The 18,521-nt window shown below is 42.6% G+C and overlaps 1 protein-coding gene across 2 annotated transcripts in view; it reads left to right on the top strand.

Annotated features, from left to right (window-relative positions):
* Window positions 1–416: 416 nt before the first annotated feature.
* Window positions 417–18,521, top strand: part of hephl1 (hephaestin like 1) — a 96,409-nt gene continuing 78,304 nt past the window's right edge. For both annotated transcript variants that reach the window (XM_033022412.1, XM_033022411.1), the window contains exon 1: window positions 417–683. In XM_033022412.1, the coding sequence (XP_032878303.1) occupies window positions 532–683 (152 nt within the window). In that variant the 5' untranslated portion in view covers window positions 417–531. The remainder of the gene's footprint in view (window positions 684–18,521) is intronic.

Genomic DNA, 18,521 nt, shown 5'->3' with positions numbered 1-18,521 from the left:
ACAGGGGCATAACTCCTGCACTTTGTGTCCTTTTTAAAATATTAAACCAGCTCCTCGTACCTTCAAGGGGTATTGGGTGTCTGTTCTCCAGATTTGAATTCCTGCCCTTACATGTTGGAATGATGGACATAACTATTTTATCGTTTGCATAATTTTTGAAGATTATACATTTTGAAAGGAAACACACTTGAAAATGTTTTTCATGAGATAATGACTAAAATCACATCCAATCCCACACGTGAACAACAAGCTTCAGGTCTTATTACACGCAACAACAAAAAACATCACATCATCATTTTCAGTAAATTGAAGCTGTTCCAGAATTGTCACGCAGGAAGCTGCCACCACACAGTCGCAAGCCTGTAAACACAAGGATTGGCTGACCCGTCCAAGCGCCAGGCGAGGGACTATCCACATGACTCGCTGACGCGGGGAGAGAGGGGGACACACGAACTACAGAGCTCCCAGCCAGTTATTTGCACGTCGCCTCTGGCGTCAGAGAAGCACAGAGTGTCTCTGGGGTGAAGTGCGATGGGTTCCGTCCGCATCCTTCTGTTCGTCAGCCTTTTCGAGCTGGCAAGTTCTCTCACCCGAACCTACTATCTCGCTGTCCAAGAAAAAGTTTGGGACTACGCGCCCAGCGGCACAAACGTGTTAACAGACCAGGACTTGGAACAGGATGAGTATGTAGAAGAGGGAATCTATGAAGACGCTGTTAAATGCCGCAGTTCACTTTTGTGTCTATCTTCGGTTTAAACCAGCATCCGCAGTTCCTTCCTACACAGTTCACTTTTCTAAATCTTTTGCATTTTATGTTATTAACGGGGGTATTCGAATTACGAAACTTGTTAAGTTTTTACAGATGGCTGGTCGAGGGCAGGTAATCAGTCTGCTACCCTCGCTGCTCCGGTCACTTTCCAGTTCCCAGTTTGTTTAAAATTTAGTTTTGTGACTTTCCTTTTTGGTTCAATGTAGCGCGTCTGATCTTTGGGAAGTTAAATCATCTGTTGTGTTTACTTAATGATGCGCTCTTTGAAAAGGAGCACTGTTATAAATGTTGCAATGGGTGAACACATGCTTGACTATTGATGTGCTGCGGCTGATCGTGTTGCTGCTGCCTCACAGCACCAGAGATCCTGGTTCGATCCCGATCGCGGGTACTGTGTGTGTGGAGTTTTCACGTCCTCCTTGTGACATCGTGGGCTTGCACCGGTTTCCTCCCACATCCCAAAGACGGGTCAGTTTGTGGGTTAATTGGACTCTACAAATTGCCCCGTGAGTGCAGCGGCATGAGAAATCGGGATAACCTAGAACTAGTGCGAAGGAGATAGGCGACGTTTCGGGTCGAACCCCTTCTTCAGACTGATATCCTTCGCTCCATAGATGCTGCCTCACCCGCTGAGTCTCTCCAGCATTTTTGTCTACCTTTGATTTTTCAGCATCTGCAGTTCCTTCTTAAACACTAGTGCGAAGGACCTGTTTCCATGCTTTATCTTCAGTTAACATCTGTCCATTTCTCCCGGACACATGCTTCGTATCTCAGCTGCTTTACATCGGTGAAACCAAGCGTAGACTTAGCGATCGCTTCGCTCAGTTCGCAATAACCAACCTGATCTCCCTGTGGCTCAACACTTCAACTCCCCCTCCCATTCCGAATCTGACCTTTCTGTCCTGGGCCTCCTCCATGGCCAGAGTGAGTCCCACCGTAAATTGGAGGAGCAGCAGCTCATATTTTGTTTGGGTTGTTTACACCCCAGCGGTATGAACATTGACTTCTCCAATTTCAGGTAGTCCTTGCTTTCTCCCTCTTTCCCCTTCCCTTCCCAGCTCTCCCACAGCCCACTGTCTCCACCTCTTCCCTTCTTCTTCCCACCCCCACATCAGTCTGAAGAAGGGTCTCCACCCGAAACGTCACCTATTCCTTCGCTCCATATGTGCTGCCTCAACTGCTGAGTTTCTCCAGCATTTTTATCTACCTTCTGCTTCGTATCTCAGATGCCAATGTCGGGACGTCTGAAGGGTCCCAACCTGAAACGCCGCCTGTCCGATTCCTCCACAGATGCTGCTTGACAGGCTGAGTTCCTCCAACACTTTGTGTGTTACCACAATTTAGGAACTCTGTTTTGTTAATAATGGCATCTGTTATTTTAAACGTTAATTAACACACAATTCCATAACAATTGTATAATAACCCAGCATTTCATTGCCAGATATAGAGACATAGAGTTTATACCTTAATGAAAATGGACCTTTTGTGCAACTCACTGATGCTGATCCAGACGTCTATCTCAGCTAGTTCCATTTGCCTGTGTTTGGCCCCAAAAACCCCCGACTTTTCATATCCACGTATCTGTTCAAATGCCCTTTAAACAATGTAATCATGTCTGTCTCTACAGCTTCCTCTGGCAACTTGTTCCATATGTCCACCACCCTGTTTAGAAAAGTTGACCCTCTGTTCCCTTTTAAATATTTCCCCTTCACCTTAAATCTGTGTCCTCTAGTTTTAGACTCTCTTACCCTGGGAAAAAAGATTGCGAACATTCAACAGATCTGTGCCCCTTATAAATGTATGTACATGTGCAAGTCTTGCTTTGATTTAAGTGTATTATTATCACGTTAACCGAGGTACAGTGAAAAGTTTTGTTTTGCATGCTATCCAAATAGATCATGAATATAATCAATTCAAACTCAAGTACAATAGATAGAGCAAAGGCAAAGAAACAGAATGCAGAATCTAGTTCTCAGCACTGTAGTCCATCATTTTCATAAACAAAGTTCACTGCCCATAATCAGGTGGAGGTAAATTGGACAGGAGCCAAGCTTTTGGCAGGACTATTCAGAAGCCTGATAACAGAGGGGAAGAAGCTGTTCCTCAGTTTAGTGGTATGTGATCGCAAGTTTTTTTACCTTCTATCAGATGGGAGCAGATTGAAGAAGGAATGACTGGCTGAGGACGTCAATGATTATGTTGGCTGCTTCTCCTAGGCAGCATGGTGTGGGTGGAGTCAATGGTGGGAGGTATGGTCTTTGTGATTGACTGGGATACATCTACAACTCTGCAATCTCCAGCAATCTTGGGCAGAGCTGCTCCCAAACCAAGCCTCGATGCAACCCAACAGTATGCTTTAGACGGTGCATCTGGAGAAATTTGACATAAAATGCAACTGCATTATTCAAATTAATTTCCATCTACTGTTCCTTGGTCCACTTCCCCAGATCATCTAGATCCTAGATCCTGTTGTAATCTTAGATAACCTTCTTCATTCCTCACCACATTGGTGTCTCCCGCAAACTTACTCACCATGTTAATGACACTGACATCTAAATGATCAATATAGATGACAAACAACAATGGACCCAGCACTTAACCTGTGCACAGCACGAATCACTGGCCTCCAATCCGAATAAGTCCCCCTCACCAACCACCCTCTGTCTCCTGTACAGGTGTCAGAGGTTATGGGAAGGCAGGAGAATGGGGTTAGGAGGGAGAGATAGATCAGCCATGATTGAATAGCAGAGTAGGCTTGATGGGCCGATTGGCCAAATTGTACTCCTTGACCTTATGACCTACCACCAAGCCAATTGGACTAGTCTGAAGAAGGGTCTTGATCTGAAACGTCACCCATTCCTTCTCTCCAGAGATGCTGCCTGTCCCGCTGAGTTACTCCAACATTTTGTGTCTACGATTTAAACTAGCATCTGCAGTTTCTTCCTACTCAATTTCTCGGTGGTTATCTCATCCTGTATCACATACAATCTAAACCTCCTGACAGCTTACGTGCCAAATCTTATCAAAGGCCTTGCTAAAGTCCATGTGGAGGGAATACGCCCTGTCTGCGTGCACCCTGAGGGAGTTCCGGGACCGCTGGGCTCCGCAGGGTGTTGAATGTTGAATGTATCCTCAATAAGGATTGTATCATAGTTGTATAGTAGTTTATTATGGATACATGTTTGTATTGTATTATGGTGGTGGGTTCTGGCTTGTTTTATTGTAGTGCAATTATTGTCCACTACCCTGCTCTCATCAATCGTCATTGTCATGTCTTCAAAAATACTCAAATCAAATTAGTGAGGATGGATTTCCTCCAATCAAAGCTGTTAACTACCCCTAATCAGTCCTTGCCTTTTCAAATATTAGTTAATCCTGTCCCTCAGAATAGCTTTTCTTCCATTGATGTTGGGCACATTGGCCTGTAGTTCCTTTACTTGTCTTTCAGCCCATCTTAAAAGCACATGAGACATCCTCCTGTTTTAGAGTCATAGAGAGTCATAGAGTAATACAGTGTGGAAACAGGCCCTTTGGCCCAACTTGCCCACACCTGCCAACATGTCCCAGCTACTCTAGTCCCACCTGCCAGGGTTTGGTCCATATCCCTCCAAACCTATCCTGTCCTATCCATGCACCTGTCTAACTGTTTATTAAACGTTGGGATAGGTCCAGCCTCAAATACCTCCTCTGGCAGCTTGTCCATACACCCACCACCCTTTGTGTGAAAAAGTTACCCCTCAGATTCCTATAAAAAAAATTCCCCTTCACATTGAACCAATGTTCTCTGGTCCTTGATTCCCCTACTATGGGCAAGAGATTCTGTGCATCTATCCGATCTATTCCTCTTATGGATTTTGTACACCTGTCTACCTCACCTGTGGCTAACAATGGTGCAAGTATCTCTACCAAGACCTCTTTATTTATTTATTTTCCTTAGCTTCCTGCAATTGCAAAGAGTGCACTTGATCAGGTCTCGGGGATTTATCCACCTGAATAAGTGTCAAGACTGATAGCTCTTCCTCTGTCTGTGAATATGTTCCAATACATCACTCTTCATTTCCCTTAATTCCTTCCTTACAGTACCTTCTCCATAGTAGACACAGATGAGAAATATCCATTCAACATCATCACTCATCTTCTGTGGCTTTGCACATAGAAGCCAACATTGATCCTTAAGAGGTTCTATTCTCTCTTTTGCTCTTAACATATATGTAGAATCATTTGAAGAATCTCCTCTACCTTCGCTACCTTTCCTCCTTGTACTCCTATGTCTCTTATAGTGCTTGTGAAATTTGCTTGATCCCAGATGAATTCCTGGTGTTGTTAGGATTTGTATAAGGCTGTTGCTTTGAACATAATGATGTCTGGAATGCCCTAACAAAGGATAATGCTGATCAGAAATTCACAATTGTCACCATTGCACCATGGATCCTAATATGTACACACCCCTTGGCACCTGGATCTCACAGCTCAGGGGGTTCTGATTCCACCATCCCTTTCTTCTCCAAACCTTCATAGCACAGGGCTTCAATGTTACATCACTACTCTTTGGCCACATCACACCTCCACTGTCAGTGTGAGGCCCAATGCACAGCACCTCATATTTCCCTTAGGCAGCTTACAACCCAGTGGCATGAATCTTGATTTCTCTAACTTCAAGTAACTTGCTTTCCCTCTCTCTCCATCCCCCCAGCATCACAGTTCACCAACTAGTGCTACTATCCGAAGATAGACACAAAATGTTGGAGTAACTCAGCGGGGCAGGCAGCATCTCTGGAGAGAAGGAATGAGTGACGTTTCAGGTCGAGACCCTTCTTCAGACTAGTTAGGGATGAGGGAAACGAGAGATATAGACGGTGATGTGGAGAGATAAAGAACAATGAATAAAAGACATGCAAAAAATTAACGATGATAAAAGAAAAGGCCATTGTAAGCTGTTTGTAGGGTGAAAATGAGAAGCGTGTGACTTGGGTGTGGGAGGGATAGAGAGCGAGATGGAATGCTGGGGCTACCTGAAGTGAGAGAAATCAATATACATACAGTGTCTGTAAGCTGCCCAAGTGAAATATGAGATGCCGTTCCTTAAATTTGCATTTAGCTTCACTCTGACAATGGAGGAGACCGAGGACAGAAAGGTTTAGTTTAGTTTGGAGATACAGCACGGAACAAGGCCCTTCGGCCCACCGGGTCCGCACCGACCTGCAATCCCCGCACATTAACACTATCCTACACCCACTAGAGACAATTTTTACATTTACCAAGCCAATTAACCTACAAACCTATACGTCTTTGTAATGTGGGAGGAACCGAAGATCTCGGAGAAAACTCACGCAGGTCACGGGGAGAACGTACAAACTCTGTACAGACAGCACCCATAATCGGGATTGAACCCAGGTCTCTGGCACTGCATTTGCTGTAAGGCAGCAGCTCTACCGCTGTGCCGGAATAGTGAGGAGAATTAAAATGTTCAGCAACCAGGAGATCAGGTTGGTTCACGCGGGCTGAGCAAAAATGTTCTGCGAAACGATCGCTCAGTCTGCGTTTAGTCTTGTCGATGTATAAAAGTCCACATCTTGAACAACGGATGCAGTCGATGAGGTTGGAGGAGGTTCTACTGTCCTCCTCATTGAATATTACTCATTGTACGCCTCATTGTCAACTTCCCCTCAACTACAATGAACCATTCAACATTTTCTTACTGTCATCTTTTTCACACCTTACCCTTCCATATCTCTAAAATCCCCTCTCCCCGACTCTCAGTCTGAAGAAGGCTCTCGACCTGAATAGTTACCCATTCCTTCTCTCCAGAGATGTTGCCTGTCCTGCTAAATTATTCCAGCATTTTGTGTCAAACTTCGGTGTAAACAAGCATCTACAGTTCCTTCCTACACATATCCCATTTGGAACTACATCAGTTAGTTACCCTGTCCCTTGAGACTGGTTTGGAATGGGCTACTCTTCCATGCAGCATGTTTTCCAGTTGCAGATAATCTGAAGTCTGCAGTTGGAGCCAACAACAGAAACATCATTGGTGCATTGCTGTACTAACAATTCAACCCACTTTTTGGTGCACAACAGTTTCTAGGTCAGCCCACTTAATGTTTAATGGTTACATTTATTTTGGAATAAAGTGCTTGTGTATGGAAACTATCTCCCTGTAAAAAAAAAAAATGTGACATTGAGTTTTGTTTCTGAAACTGGTTTGCAGTTTGGAATTTTTGAGATTACTCAATAGCTAAATGCAATAGGTTGTTCAAGTATTTCCTTGCAAAATACTCTGCCATATTTGCACAGTCTGCTGAATCTCATTCATTTAAAAAATTGATAGCTTTGCTTGTGTGTATATATACTTTAAAAAAAAAAAAATTCTAGTTATTTTTGTTGATAAATCACACTTCAATAATCAGTTCAATAATTAGATATGTAAGGACAAGGAAAACGTTATGAATTGGAGGCATATTGTTTTACAGCTGACAGAAAAGGTTGTGTAGTATGAAGTTGTTCACTAGCCATGATATTGCTGAGTAGGTAAGAAGAAACTGCAGATGCTGGTTTACACCGAATGTAGACACAGACTGCTGGAGTAACTCACTGGGTCAGGCAGCATCTCTGGAGAAATGAAATAGTTCGTGTTTCGGGTTGACATTTTTCTTCAGACGTCTGAAGAAAACTGAACTCCAGCATTCTGTGCCTACTATATTGCGGAGTGGAATGTTTTTTTTGGCAATAGACAGATCCCTTAATTAAAATATGGCCGGTGTTAATATAATGTTAAAGTTGGCTGTGTTTTTTTTAGTTTTTTGTTTAGAGATACAGCGCAGAAACAGGCCCTTCGGCCTACTGGGTCCGCGCCGACCAGCGATTCCCTGCAAATTAACACTGTCCTACACACACTAAGGACAATGTTCACATTTACCAAGCCAATTTGCCTTCATACCTGTACGTATTTGGATTGTGGGAGGAAACAGAAGATCTCAGAGAAAACCCACGCGGTCTTAGGGAGAACATACAAACTCTGTACAGACAGCACCTGTAGTCGGGATCAAACCCGAGTCTCCGGTGCTGCAAGCGTTGTAAGGCAGCAATTCTACCGCTGCGCCACCATGCCGCTCTTTAATTAACCTTTGTTTTTAGTGTGAGTGATTGTTTTCTTCTTGCAACCCTTTGCACATCAATCATAAACTGGTTTGGGCAGGTGCTCTGTGCTCAATATAATAAAAAATATATAATTGTACTTGAGACAATATATATAATCTGTTTGAGACAATGAGGGAGTTAGCCATTGAACAATGAGTGCCACAAGTTTACAATTGTTCTCTGAGAAACCCATAAATTGTCACCAGCAATTCATCAATTGCCAGTGAAATTCTATACTTGACTTTTACAGGACACTTCACCACAGTTAATCTTGATCAACCACCAGAGCCTTGGCGAGACAATACCTGGATTATTGTGTGCAGTTTTAGTCTCCTTCCCCAAGAAACAACACATTTGCCATTGAGGAAGTGCAACGAAGGGTGGTGAGATTGTTGTATGAGGAGAAATTGGGTTGATTAGACCGGCACGCACTAAAGTTATGATGAAGGAAATCTAATTGCAATTAAAATAATTTTGTCTAGCACAACAAACTGGATGCAGAGAAGATGTTTCCTTTGTTTGGGGGTTTAGAACTAAGAGTAACTCTCAGGATATGGGTAAAACAATTCGGACTGAGATGAGGGAATGATTCTTCACCCCGAATGTTAAACCTGCGGTGAAGATTGTGGGGGCCAAGTCACAAAATATATCTATGAAGGACAGATTTCTGGAGACAAAGGGCATCAAGGAATATGGGGAGAGTGCGGAAATATGTTATTGATATGAATGATCTGGTTTCATCAAAATGAATCTCAGGCAGTTCCGAAGGGCTGAAAGTGGGTTGTTATGATCTGGAATGCACTGGCTGATCTAGTATTGGAAACAGATACAGTTATAATTTTAAAAGATATTTGTCATGAAATTATAAAATAAAGATTTGGAGGGTAATGAGGAGAAGAGACAACTAGAATGGTATTTTCAAAGAGGCAACATGGGTACAATGGGTTGAATGGTCATATTTCAATAATACTGCAGTTTTTATTCTGATGTATGTATTTTAATTTGATATGAATATTGCTGTCGAGGTCTACAGTTGTTGTTCATCCCTAATTGCCCTGAATCAAGTGGCTTTGTAGATCATTTCAGAAGACGGTTAGGAATCAACTATAAAGATGTGTGTAGAATCACCTAAGATCAGAGATGAAGGACATTATTGAAGCAGGTGCTTTTATGACGATCCTATGGTTTCATAGTTTTTACTGGATGGTAGTTGAGAGAAATAGATGTGTACAGACAATCTCTGGTTTACAACAGGGTACCATTCCTGAGAACTGTTTGTAACCTGAACCTTTTGTAAGTTGGAAATGAATAAAACCAGCAAGCAGAAGAGGATCATTGAACAGCTATGCAGGAGAGTGAGCAGGCATGGGAAGAGCCAGCCTCAATGACTGTGACTGAGCGAGTGAGTCTGCTCAGCGCTCCCAACTCTGCTCCGTTCCACGCTGCCCCCAACTGTTGCAGCTCATTCATATGTCTGTGTTTCCATAAATCGGGTGTTTGTAACTCGGGGAGAGCCAGCACAGACTTAAACACATCTTGTTCCTAAAGTAAAGGTCATAAACATATTAATGCTTACATTTGCAAAAAATGCGAAAGTGCTAATTAATTCCACCTCGTGCCTTCAGTATTTTCAGTGGCGATTGACTGTTGTGCGAGTGGGAGGTCTTCAAAGCAGGATGTATTAATTTCTTGTACATTCCTTTGGGACCGTGTAACATCAATCTTCTTCTTGCATATGGCATGCACAGCCTAAAGTTGTAGGTCAACTTATTATTATACGTTATACAATTATACAATTGTCATTTGAACCTCAAATTAAGTTCAAAAGAAATTCGGTTTCTGCAGTCATACAAGAAAAGAACCAAGACACACACAAACATCCATCACAGTGAATCTCCTCCTCATTGTGATGGAAGGGAAAGTCTTATCTCTCCCCTGTGTTCCATTCTTCTCCAGATGTTAAAGCCTCCGGCGGGCGATGGCAAGTCCCACGGCCGTTAAGGCCGCGCCGGGCGATCTAAGGCCCCGCTGCGGGTCTTAATGCTGGAGCCCCCGGCGGGCGATGGCAAGTCTTGCGGCCATTAAGGCCGCGCCGGGCAATGTAGGGCCTTGTTTGTGCACGTCGGGTTGATTGCATTAGTCGAAACAGGGTGGACCACGTGAAAGTTGCAATCTTCCATCCCGTAACATCAATGATAAACCGACAATTCAAAGAATAAAAATTGTGAGGTTTGCTTCACTTCCAGGACGCAGTTTTTCAGAACAGGTGCTTGCGAATCAACTCTACAGGGATGCTTGTAATAATTGTTTTATCAGATTATCTGTCTTGGCTGTAAAAACTCATCCCATACACAGTTTATTTTGTGTCAAATCACAGTCGTGTTTGACTACACAAGCCTCCATAAATACTGAATCACCAGCTATAAAACGGTGTCCATAATGGATACCGCTAGTTCCATTGTCAACTCGAGATCTCTTGAAGGTTAAATATTTTGGATTTGAAGATGGTAAATAGAGTGTTTTGATTGCAATGAAGTCTGATGTGTTTTGTTTAATGCTTTACTAAGATTATTCTTTTTTGACCATGGGCTGTTCCATGGTTGTGACTTCAAATGGCTGCGTTGCAAATGAATTGCTGGCTTTCCTGGTGATTATCACTTTTCACAAGAATTGCATCTGCTAGCTGCAGTGGCGTAGATCTGACTTTCATGTTTCCCTGCATTTGCAGCTGCTTTTCTTGGCTTTGATTCACTTGCACGGCCGTTGCTAACCCCGCATGTGGGTTATTTCCTGAAGACATGTTTGCATGAGTGGTGCAACAATGAGTGCAGCATAATACTGCATTCCTAACAATCATAATACTGCATACGTAATACTCCGTTATTTTCATCATTTGGACTTTGATATTAACACGCATGACTTTCTTTAACATTTGCATAAATCACTGTACTTCATCATTGGTGCTTGCCCAGCTAAATGTGGTTTTGCAATGTGTGAGACGTAAATAGTTGGCACATTTCCTGAAGTCGTCATTGTTAAATTGGTAGGAAAGAACTGCAGATGCTGGTTTAAATTGAAGGTAGACACAAAATACTGGAGTAACTCAGCGGGACAGGCAGCATCTCTGGAGAGAAGGAATGGGTGACGTTTTGAGTCAAGACCCTTCTTCAGACTGATCTTCGGGTTGAGACCCTCAGACTGAAGAAGGGTCTCAACCTGAAATGTCACCCATTCCTTCTCTTCAGGGATGCTGCCTGTCCCATTGAGTTAAGAGCCTGTCCCACTTCGGCGTCATTTGCACGTCACGCAGGTGGCGCGTGAAGATTTTGTGAATCTCAAAATCGTGGGGTGCCACGCGTGACCCTGCCTACGTCACCACACACCATGCGCAAGTAATGCATGCCATGCGCGCGTAATGCATGCCATGCACGCGTTGTGCGTCGTGACGCGTAAATGATGTCGCATAAATGACTCGCAAATTACGCCCCAGTGGGACAGGCCTATAATTCCAGCATATTGTTAAATAGTTTTTTGCAGATATGTCATTTATTTAGCTGACACGTTTAAAAATTTGTTGATTGCATCCAACCAAACAATTACTTAAAAACATACCTTCTCCTTTAACAATGATTTTGTTTTGTAATGATTCCTCATCAACCTTTGAGAATATTTTCCATAACATGGTGACAGTGGAATGATAAAGTGATTATCACAGGCCACAAGATCTGCTGTAAGTGCGACCACGAGTTCACGGCGAACATTGTGCAAATCTTGTAACATATATGCAATATTCTCCGAGGGTGTTGGTTCCACTTCTGCAACTGAAGTGTCATTGTGATCAGATACAGAACAAATTGAGGCGGCAACAAAGCAAGATATTGCATTTGTGCACATCTGCTAATGCTGTGTAGAATATAATTAAATATTCAGCCCCTGTTGCAAACATGTTGCTTACCTCCAAAGTAATTGAACACTCGCAATCAACTTGTAATCACAATTATCAAGTTGCCATTATACAGATACAAAATAAGAATGTCCAAAATAACAGACTCTGAATGATATTGTTCCACAGGCATTAGCAATCTACTTTATGTAATAGCTGTACTGCTACTCTCTGTGTTCTACTTGAACACATCCAGGTGGGGAAAGTCAGTTAATGATCACAGAGTACCACATCTCAGCACTCTTTTTGAAGAATATAATAAAACCCAGCCAAGGTCAGTTTTTGATGCACATTGAGGTGCAATCTTGCTGATATCAGAGTGCAGTACTAGTAATTTATTAATTAATTTTAACCTCATCTAATGTATCATTGTTCCTGATGTGGCTTGCAATACATCGGCGAGACCAAGCATATATTATTTGTATATATTATATACAAATATCTATATTACTAAAAGTCTGATCTTGACCACTTCCTGTTGTTCTGTATATTGATTTTAGAAAAAACGCTGCCATTTACGGCTGTGATTTTTGGCCATCTTACTCACAGTCCCCCTCCGCTGCGCAGGATGAGGATTTTTCCCATCGATTAAAAATAAAAGAGTTATTAGTGTTTAAAAAATGTTGAGATTCTCTCTCCTGAAGGCCACACCCTTTCTGGAGGGACTATAAAACCCGGAAGTGGTGAGTGCCTCAGTCAGTCTCTGCAAGATGGGGGAAGCGAGAGGGTCATGTCTCTTAGTCTGAGCTGCGAATACATGTCTACTAAACTGTGAGTGCCCTTAATGTGGTTTGAAAATGCTTGCTAAAAGTGTGTTTTGGTTTGAGAATGCTAAAGTTGCCTTGCCTAATTGAAAAGTTGATTTGAGAATGCATTGCTTAATTGAAAAGTTGGTTTGAGAATGCTAAACTTGCCTTGCCCAATTAAAGTTGCCTTGCTCAATTAAAGTTGCCTTGCCCAATTAAAGTTGCCTTTCCCAATTAAAGTTGCCTTGCCCAATTAAAGTTGGCTTGGCCAATTACAGTTGCCTTGCCTTCTACATTATTAAAAGTCTAATCTTGACCACTTCCTCTTTGCGCTTTATATTGATTTTAGAAAAAACGCTACCACACGGCAGTGATTTTAGGCCACCTTACTCAGCCCCCCCCCCCCCCCCCCGCCCGCTCCTCAGGTGCTGACGATTTTTCCCATAGATGAAAAATAAGAGTTATTAGTGTTTAAAAAATGTTGAGATTCTCTCTCCTGTCAATCACGCCATGAAGGCCATGCCCCTTCTGTTGGGAGGGGGGCAGGGACTATAAAACCCAGAAGTGTGGGCATGGCTCAGTCTCTGCAAGTACTGAATCATTTTAACTCTTGTTCCCATTCCCACACTGACCCCTGTGTCTTGGGCCTCCTCTATTGCCAGAATGAAGCTTCGTGAAAACTGGAGGAACAGCACCTTATATTTCATTTTCGTAGCTTACAACCTAATGGTATGAACATTGAATTGTCCAATTCTAGGTAATGTCTTACACCACCTCTCCGTCCCCCACTCCTTTCTCCACCCCCGTGCCACACCTGAACATACACCTATTTCCTCCCTCGTGCTCTCCCTTCTCCACATTCCTTGCTCGTGTTTCACCATTTGCAATTCTTCAATCATGTCACACTTTCTTGTTTTTATCTCTGGCCTTTGTTCCAATGATCTAAAACATCAAAAACCCTTCTTGCCTGTGCCCACCTATCACCTTTGTCCTGCCTCTCCTCTCACCCAGCTTTCTTTCCCCCTCCCCCCCTACTATCAGTCTGACGAAGGGTCCCGACCCGAAACGTCACCTATCCAATTTCCCCAAATATGCTGCCTGACCCCCCTGAGTTGCTCCAGCACTTTATGTCCTTTTGTATAAACCATCATTTGCAGTTCCTTGTTTCTTTATTTATCAATTAATATTTGACTGGCTTTGTTGCACTTTGTAAGAAAGACAGTAAGATCAACAGGCTAATGTGTGTAAAAAGCTGTTTGGCTTTCTGTTGGCCTCAGTAAACATTTGTGCATTTAGCAGTTAAACACAAAGCAAGCTGAATATTTGTGAATTTAAACAACTTATTGTATTCATTCTTTGGTTAGATGGTGCAGGGAAGCCGGCAAAGTAGCAAAATCAGGTATATCCTGGATGCAGCAAGTGATGAGCACCAGCTGTGAACGTCCTGCACATCTGTAGAATTACAGCATTGGCAATAGCTTAATTTTCTTCGGAGCTATCAAGATATCATCACCAATTTGATACTCTGATGCAAAGCAGATATGCTTAAAGTGACATTTGGAGCTCACCTTCCGTGTGGCCATGTACCTGCTGTTATCAGTCAAATGCTTGGAGAAAAAAATGTAAGAAGAGCTGAAATGTTTCACCTGCTGAACTCATCTCCAAGTTGAACAAAGACCAATATGGGTAGAGCATACTGTTCAGTAGCTGGATTATTTGCTAGCTCAGTCTGATTATGCAACATTAGGACCCAGCTCAGCTTATTGTTTGGAAGTGTTGGCTTTTGCAATAATGTTGGTGTTACAAGGTAGTCATCTTTGGTCACTTGATTGGACATGTGCATCTCCAGATACAAATTGATTTTTAGGCACCTTGTTGACATTTGTAAGTGTCAGTTTGTGTAGAATTGGCTCATTTCCAACTAATTTGATGATGTCTAAAGCAAGCGGACTGTTAAGTTCTTTAGTGTGAATGTGAAAAAGAATCCTGCAATTGTCTAACTGTGGCTGTGCACTGACCACACTAAAATCACCTTGCATACTTCAGCTTTCAATTGCCAAAAAGCAACCTATGGGTCAGGTAGCGAGGCCATTGAATGTTGGACTGTAGATGTTATCTCCACATGGAATGAGCTAATAGTCAATTGGGTTTCATCATTACCTAAGCATCCATGGATTTTTTTCCAAGATACTCTTGATTGCCATTTGAAATGAAACTGTTCTGGTATCTGACATGGTTGTAATATTATTCCATGGAAGTATCTTGGTTATTCTTTACTGAGTTAGCGTAGCACATCAATGAAGACAGCTGAACATTTGTTCACTCAACATACTGACAGATGCACCAATGTGAAGATCTGGATTGCTTTGTGTTATATATATATATTCGCTTTTATTTGTGGCTGTGAACTTCTTATTTGTGTTATGAGTGGTAAATAATTTGCATGTCCAGGATCATCCAAAGTGGTTTTGATCTCCATCAGTTTCAGCACGTGCTGACATTTTGAGTACTGGTAGGCTGGCTTTACAGATCTAGAAACATTAACAAAATGTCCATTACAACAATAATACTGTTTTGAGATATGAGGGTATCAGCTATAAGGAGAGGTTGGACAATTTTGGATGGTTTCCGCTCAGGCGATAGAGGTTGAGGAGAGACCTGATAGATGTGTATAAAATTATGAGGCAATTCATCCCATCAGGTCCATGTCAGCATTGAGTAGGACAATCTCATCGGTTCCACTTCCATCACCGATCTCTCATGCTTTATTTCCATCATCCGGCAAAGTATTCCCTCCTCCCTCTTTGTTCCTTTGGACATACACCAAAGGGAGAATGCGTATTCTCCCCCCCCCCCCCCCCCCCCCCCCCCCCCCTTCGCTGGCATCCACTTTTTACCACGCATTGTCCTGCTTTTTCCCTCTTCTAGCTTTTCTCTCGCTCTCACACACACACACACACACACACACACACACACACACACACACACACACACACACACACACACACACACACACACACACACACACACACACACACACACACACACGTTCTCATAGCTATCCATGTTCTCCAGAGATGCTGCCAGACCTGCTGAGTTACTCCAGCGCTTTGTGTCCTTGCGAATAAACTTTCCACGGGCAGCCGCCAAGGACAAGATCAAACACACTGTAGAACTGTGAGGCAGTGTCACTAACTGTTGTGCCATTGTGTCACTCTTGGACTTATATCAAGGTCTCCTAATTGAGTTCCTTCATGCTTTTGGTGACACACCTACATTAGTGCACACGTTGGATGGATTGCACGTACTGTTGTCATGGGAGAGCAGTTTACTGCGGCCAAACCATTCCCGCCAGAGGAGTGTTCAGGTAGCACTGAGGCCTGTGAGTCATCCTCTCAGCCTGATCCTACCAAATCAGAGAAGAGAGTCAATTCCTATGTTATCTTTGGCCAGGAAGCTCGCTTTGCATCCTTGGTTTACGGCATAAATTATCATAACTACTGGGATTCATTTTGATATGATTATTAGAGGGCCCATCGGATTGCATCAGGAAAGGAGGCTGCCTGTGGAATTTCCATAGTCTTTTGGAAGCTAAGAGGACACAGTGATGGACAGCAACCTTGTAGAAGCATTGGTTTTCAACACATCCATGTGACAATTGATTTGTGCACCCTGTGTCATGGACCTTGCCTCTTACGATCAGCTTTCATCACTGCTGCCCATCCATCCTCTTAGCAACCCATGAGGCCTAACTCATTCAACTAGTTAAGATTCCTGGCATTTGTACCATCCCTCATCCTATTCTTCCATCAGAACAAAATAAATAACTGCAGTGCCTCGAGCAAGAGGAGCTAACTGAATGTATAGCTGTAAAGCAAGAAATAAGAGTATTGCAAATACCCTGAGTGAAGAGACCCGGACGGAAGTCATTACCTGCAGTGAGTAATATTATGAATATGTTTTCAATGTTTCTGACAGAGCAGTTCATCATGGTTCATGTGGACCTTGGAAACTGTACGACTTCTGCTATTTCATTGCAAAGTTGCCTCAGTCCTAAATGCATCGGCACCTCCTGCATGCATGTGCCGCTGAGGAATTTGTCAGTCACCCCTGCTAACTCTGGAACAGCATGATTAGAATGGTCGATGCGAGAATACTCAGGCAGGAATTGTATACCACAGCAATTTTACATGGTCAACCCTCCAACCTCCACCTCATTCTAGTTCCACCTCCGCCCCCAGGCCGGAGCCAGCCTTCCTGCTGAGTTTGTTAATCCTGTTGGCATCCGCGACCTTTGCCCTGCTGCCCCGGCACACGTCAGCGAAGAAGATGGCACTGGCTACCACCGATTGGTAGAACATCTGCAGCATCTTACTGCAGACGTTGAAGGAGCGTTCTAGTTGGTGACAGGATCCAGACAACAACCAGGCCTTGGGTAATGTAGTGCCCAGGTCTGTTTCTGAAATAACCTCTTTGTTTTTCTGAGACAGAAACTGGGGAGTTGAGTCTTCTCTGCTGTCAAGGCTATCACGAATTAAAAACTTTTATAACTCTCTGACATTCAAAAAGAATTAAAAAATATTAAAGTTGAAGTAAATAATTTTTAAAAGGTTGCATTGAAAACAAAGTTAATTAAAAACAAATAGTAGCACTTAGAAATAACGTTAAAAAATCTGAAGCATGATGATTGAAAACATAATAACGTTCCTCCCCTTTGGCTCCTGACCTACAAGCCCCATCCTAATAGCTGCTTAATGAACATTCTTGCTAATTCATCCCTACTTCCAGAATAGTTGTTAAGATCTACTCTTTGGTTGCTTCCCATTCTACTTGGGTCTGCTCCCGGAATGGGAAGTACCTCAAGACCTATTGCTTTTTATAAATGTGCTATTTAAATGAAATTAAGAAAATGCTTTACTTTGATTAAGTTTAATCTAAATCACTTGCCGTCGGTATTCTGCAGAGTCCTTTCAATGTTTGAAACATTTTGAAGAATGGTCCTGACCCGAAATGTCACCCAACCGTTTCTCCAGAGATTTGAAATATTTAATACTGACATTATGAATATTAACAATATAACATTATAATTATATAATTGTTATATAAATATAACATTATACATTTGTTGCAAAAACTAAGGAGATGGTGTTAAAGAAGTTCAACTATTTAAGAGGACAAAAAAATTCCAACCAGTTTCTCCACAAACTGCAATTTTGCATGAATCTCTGAGGATGTCCATTGTGTCCAATGTAAAATGCAGATTAATCTCTAATTGCATCGATCTTAAGTAATAGTTTTTACCTGAGTCTTGAATGGACCATAAATTGTGGTTTCTTAGCCTGACCATAGCCACCAGGGCCGGTGATGACAGAATGCAAGTTTCTACATCTTTTTAAGGCTTTGTAGTTCATAAGTACTGTCTGAGTTCCCATAGCATTCTGCGTAGTAAATATTGCACAGCTAGTGTCCAGTGCATGTTGCACAACACTGCATTAATAAGGTGTTGGGGGGAACAGCAGCAATATCAGGGATTCTCAGATGAGGGAAGGAGATTAATTTCGAGTACCTTTCAGCTAGAAAAGCCAGTGTGCTGGAGTAACTCATCAGGCCAGGCAGCATCTCTGGAGAACGTGGATAGGTGACATTTCACAAGTTCACAAGTTGTGGGAGTAGAATTGGGCCATTCGGCCCATTGAGTCTGCCATTAAAATCATAGCTGATCTCTGCCTCCTAATCCCATTTTCCTGCCTTCTCCCCATAACCCTTGACACCTGCTGTAATCAAGAATTTGGCTCTCTCTGCCTTAAAAATGTCCACTGACTTGACCTCTGTGGCAATGAATTCCACAGATTAACTACCCTCTGACTAAAGAAGTTCCTCCTCACCTCCTTTGTAGAAAAGCACTCTTTAATTTTGAGGCTATGAC

The sequence above is a fragment of the Amblyraja radiata genome, chromosome 6 (genome assembly GCF_010909765.2).
Source record: "Amblyraja radiata isolate CabotCenter1 chromosome 6, sAmbRad1.1.pri, whole genome shotgun sequence".
Taxonomy (NCBI): domain Eukaryota; kingdom Metazoa; phylum Chordata; class Chondrichthyes; order Rajiformes; family Rajidae; genus Amblyraja; species Amblyraja radiata.
Note: the sequence above shows the minus strand (reverse complement) of the source record. Positions and strands in the feature narration are given on the sequence as shown.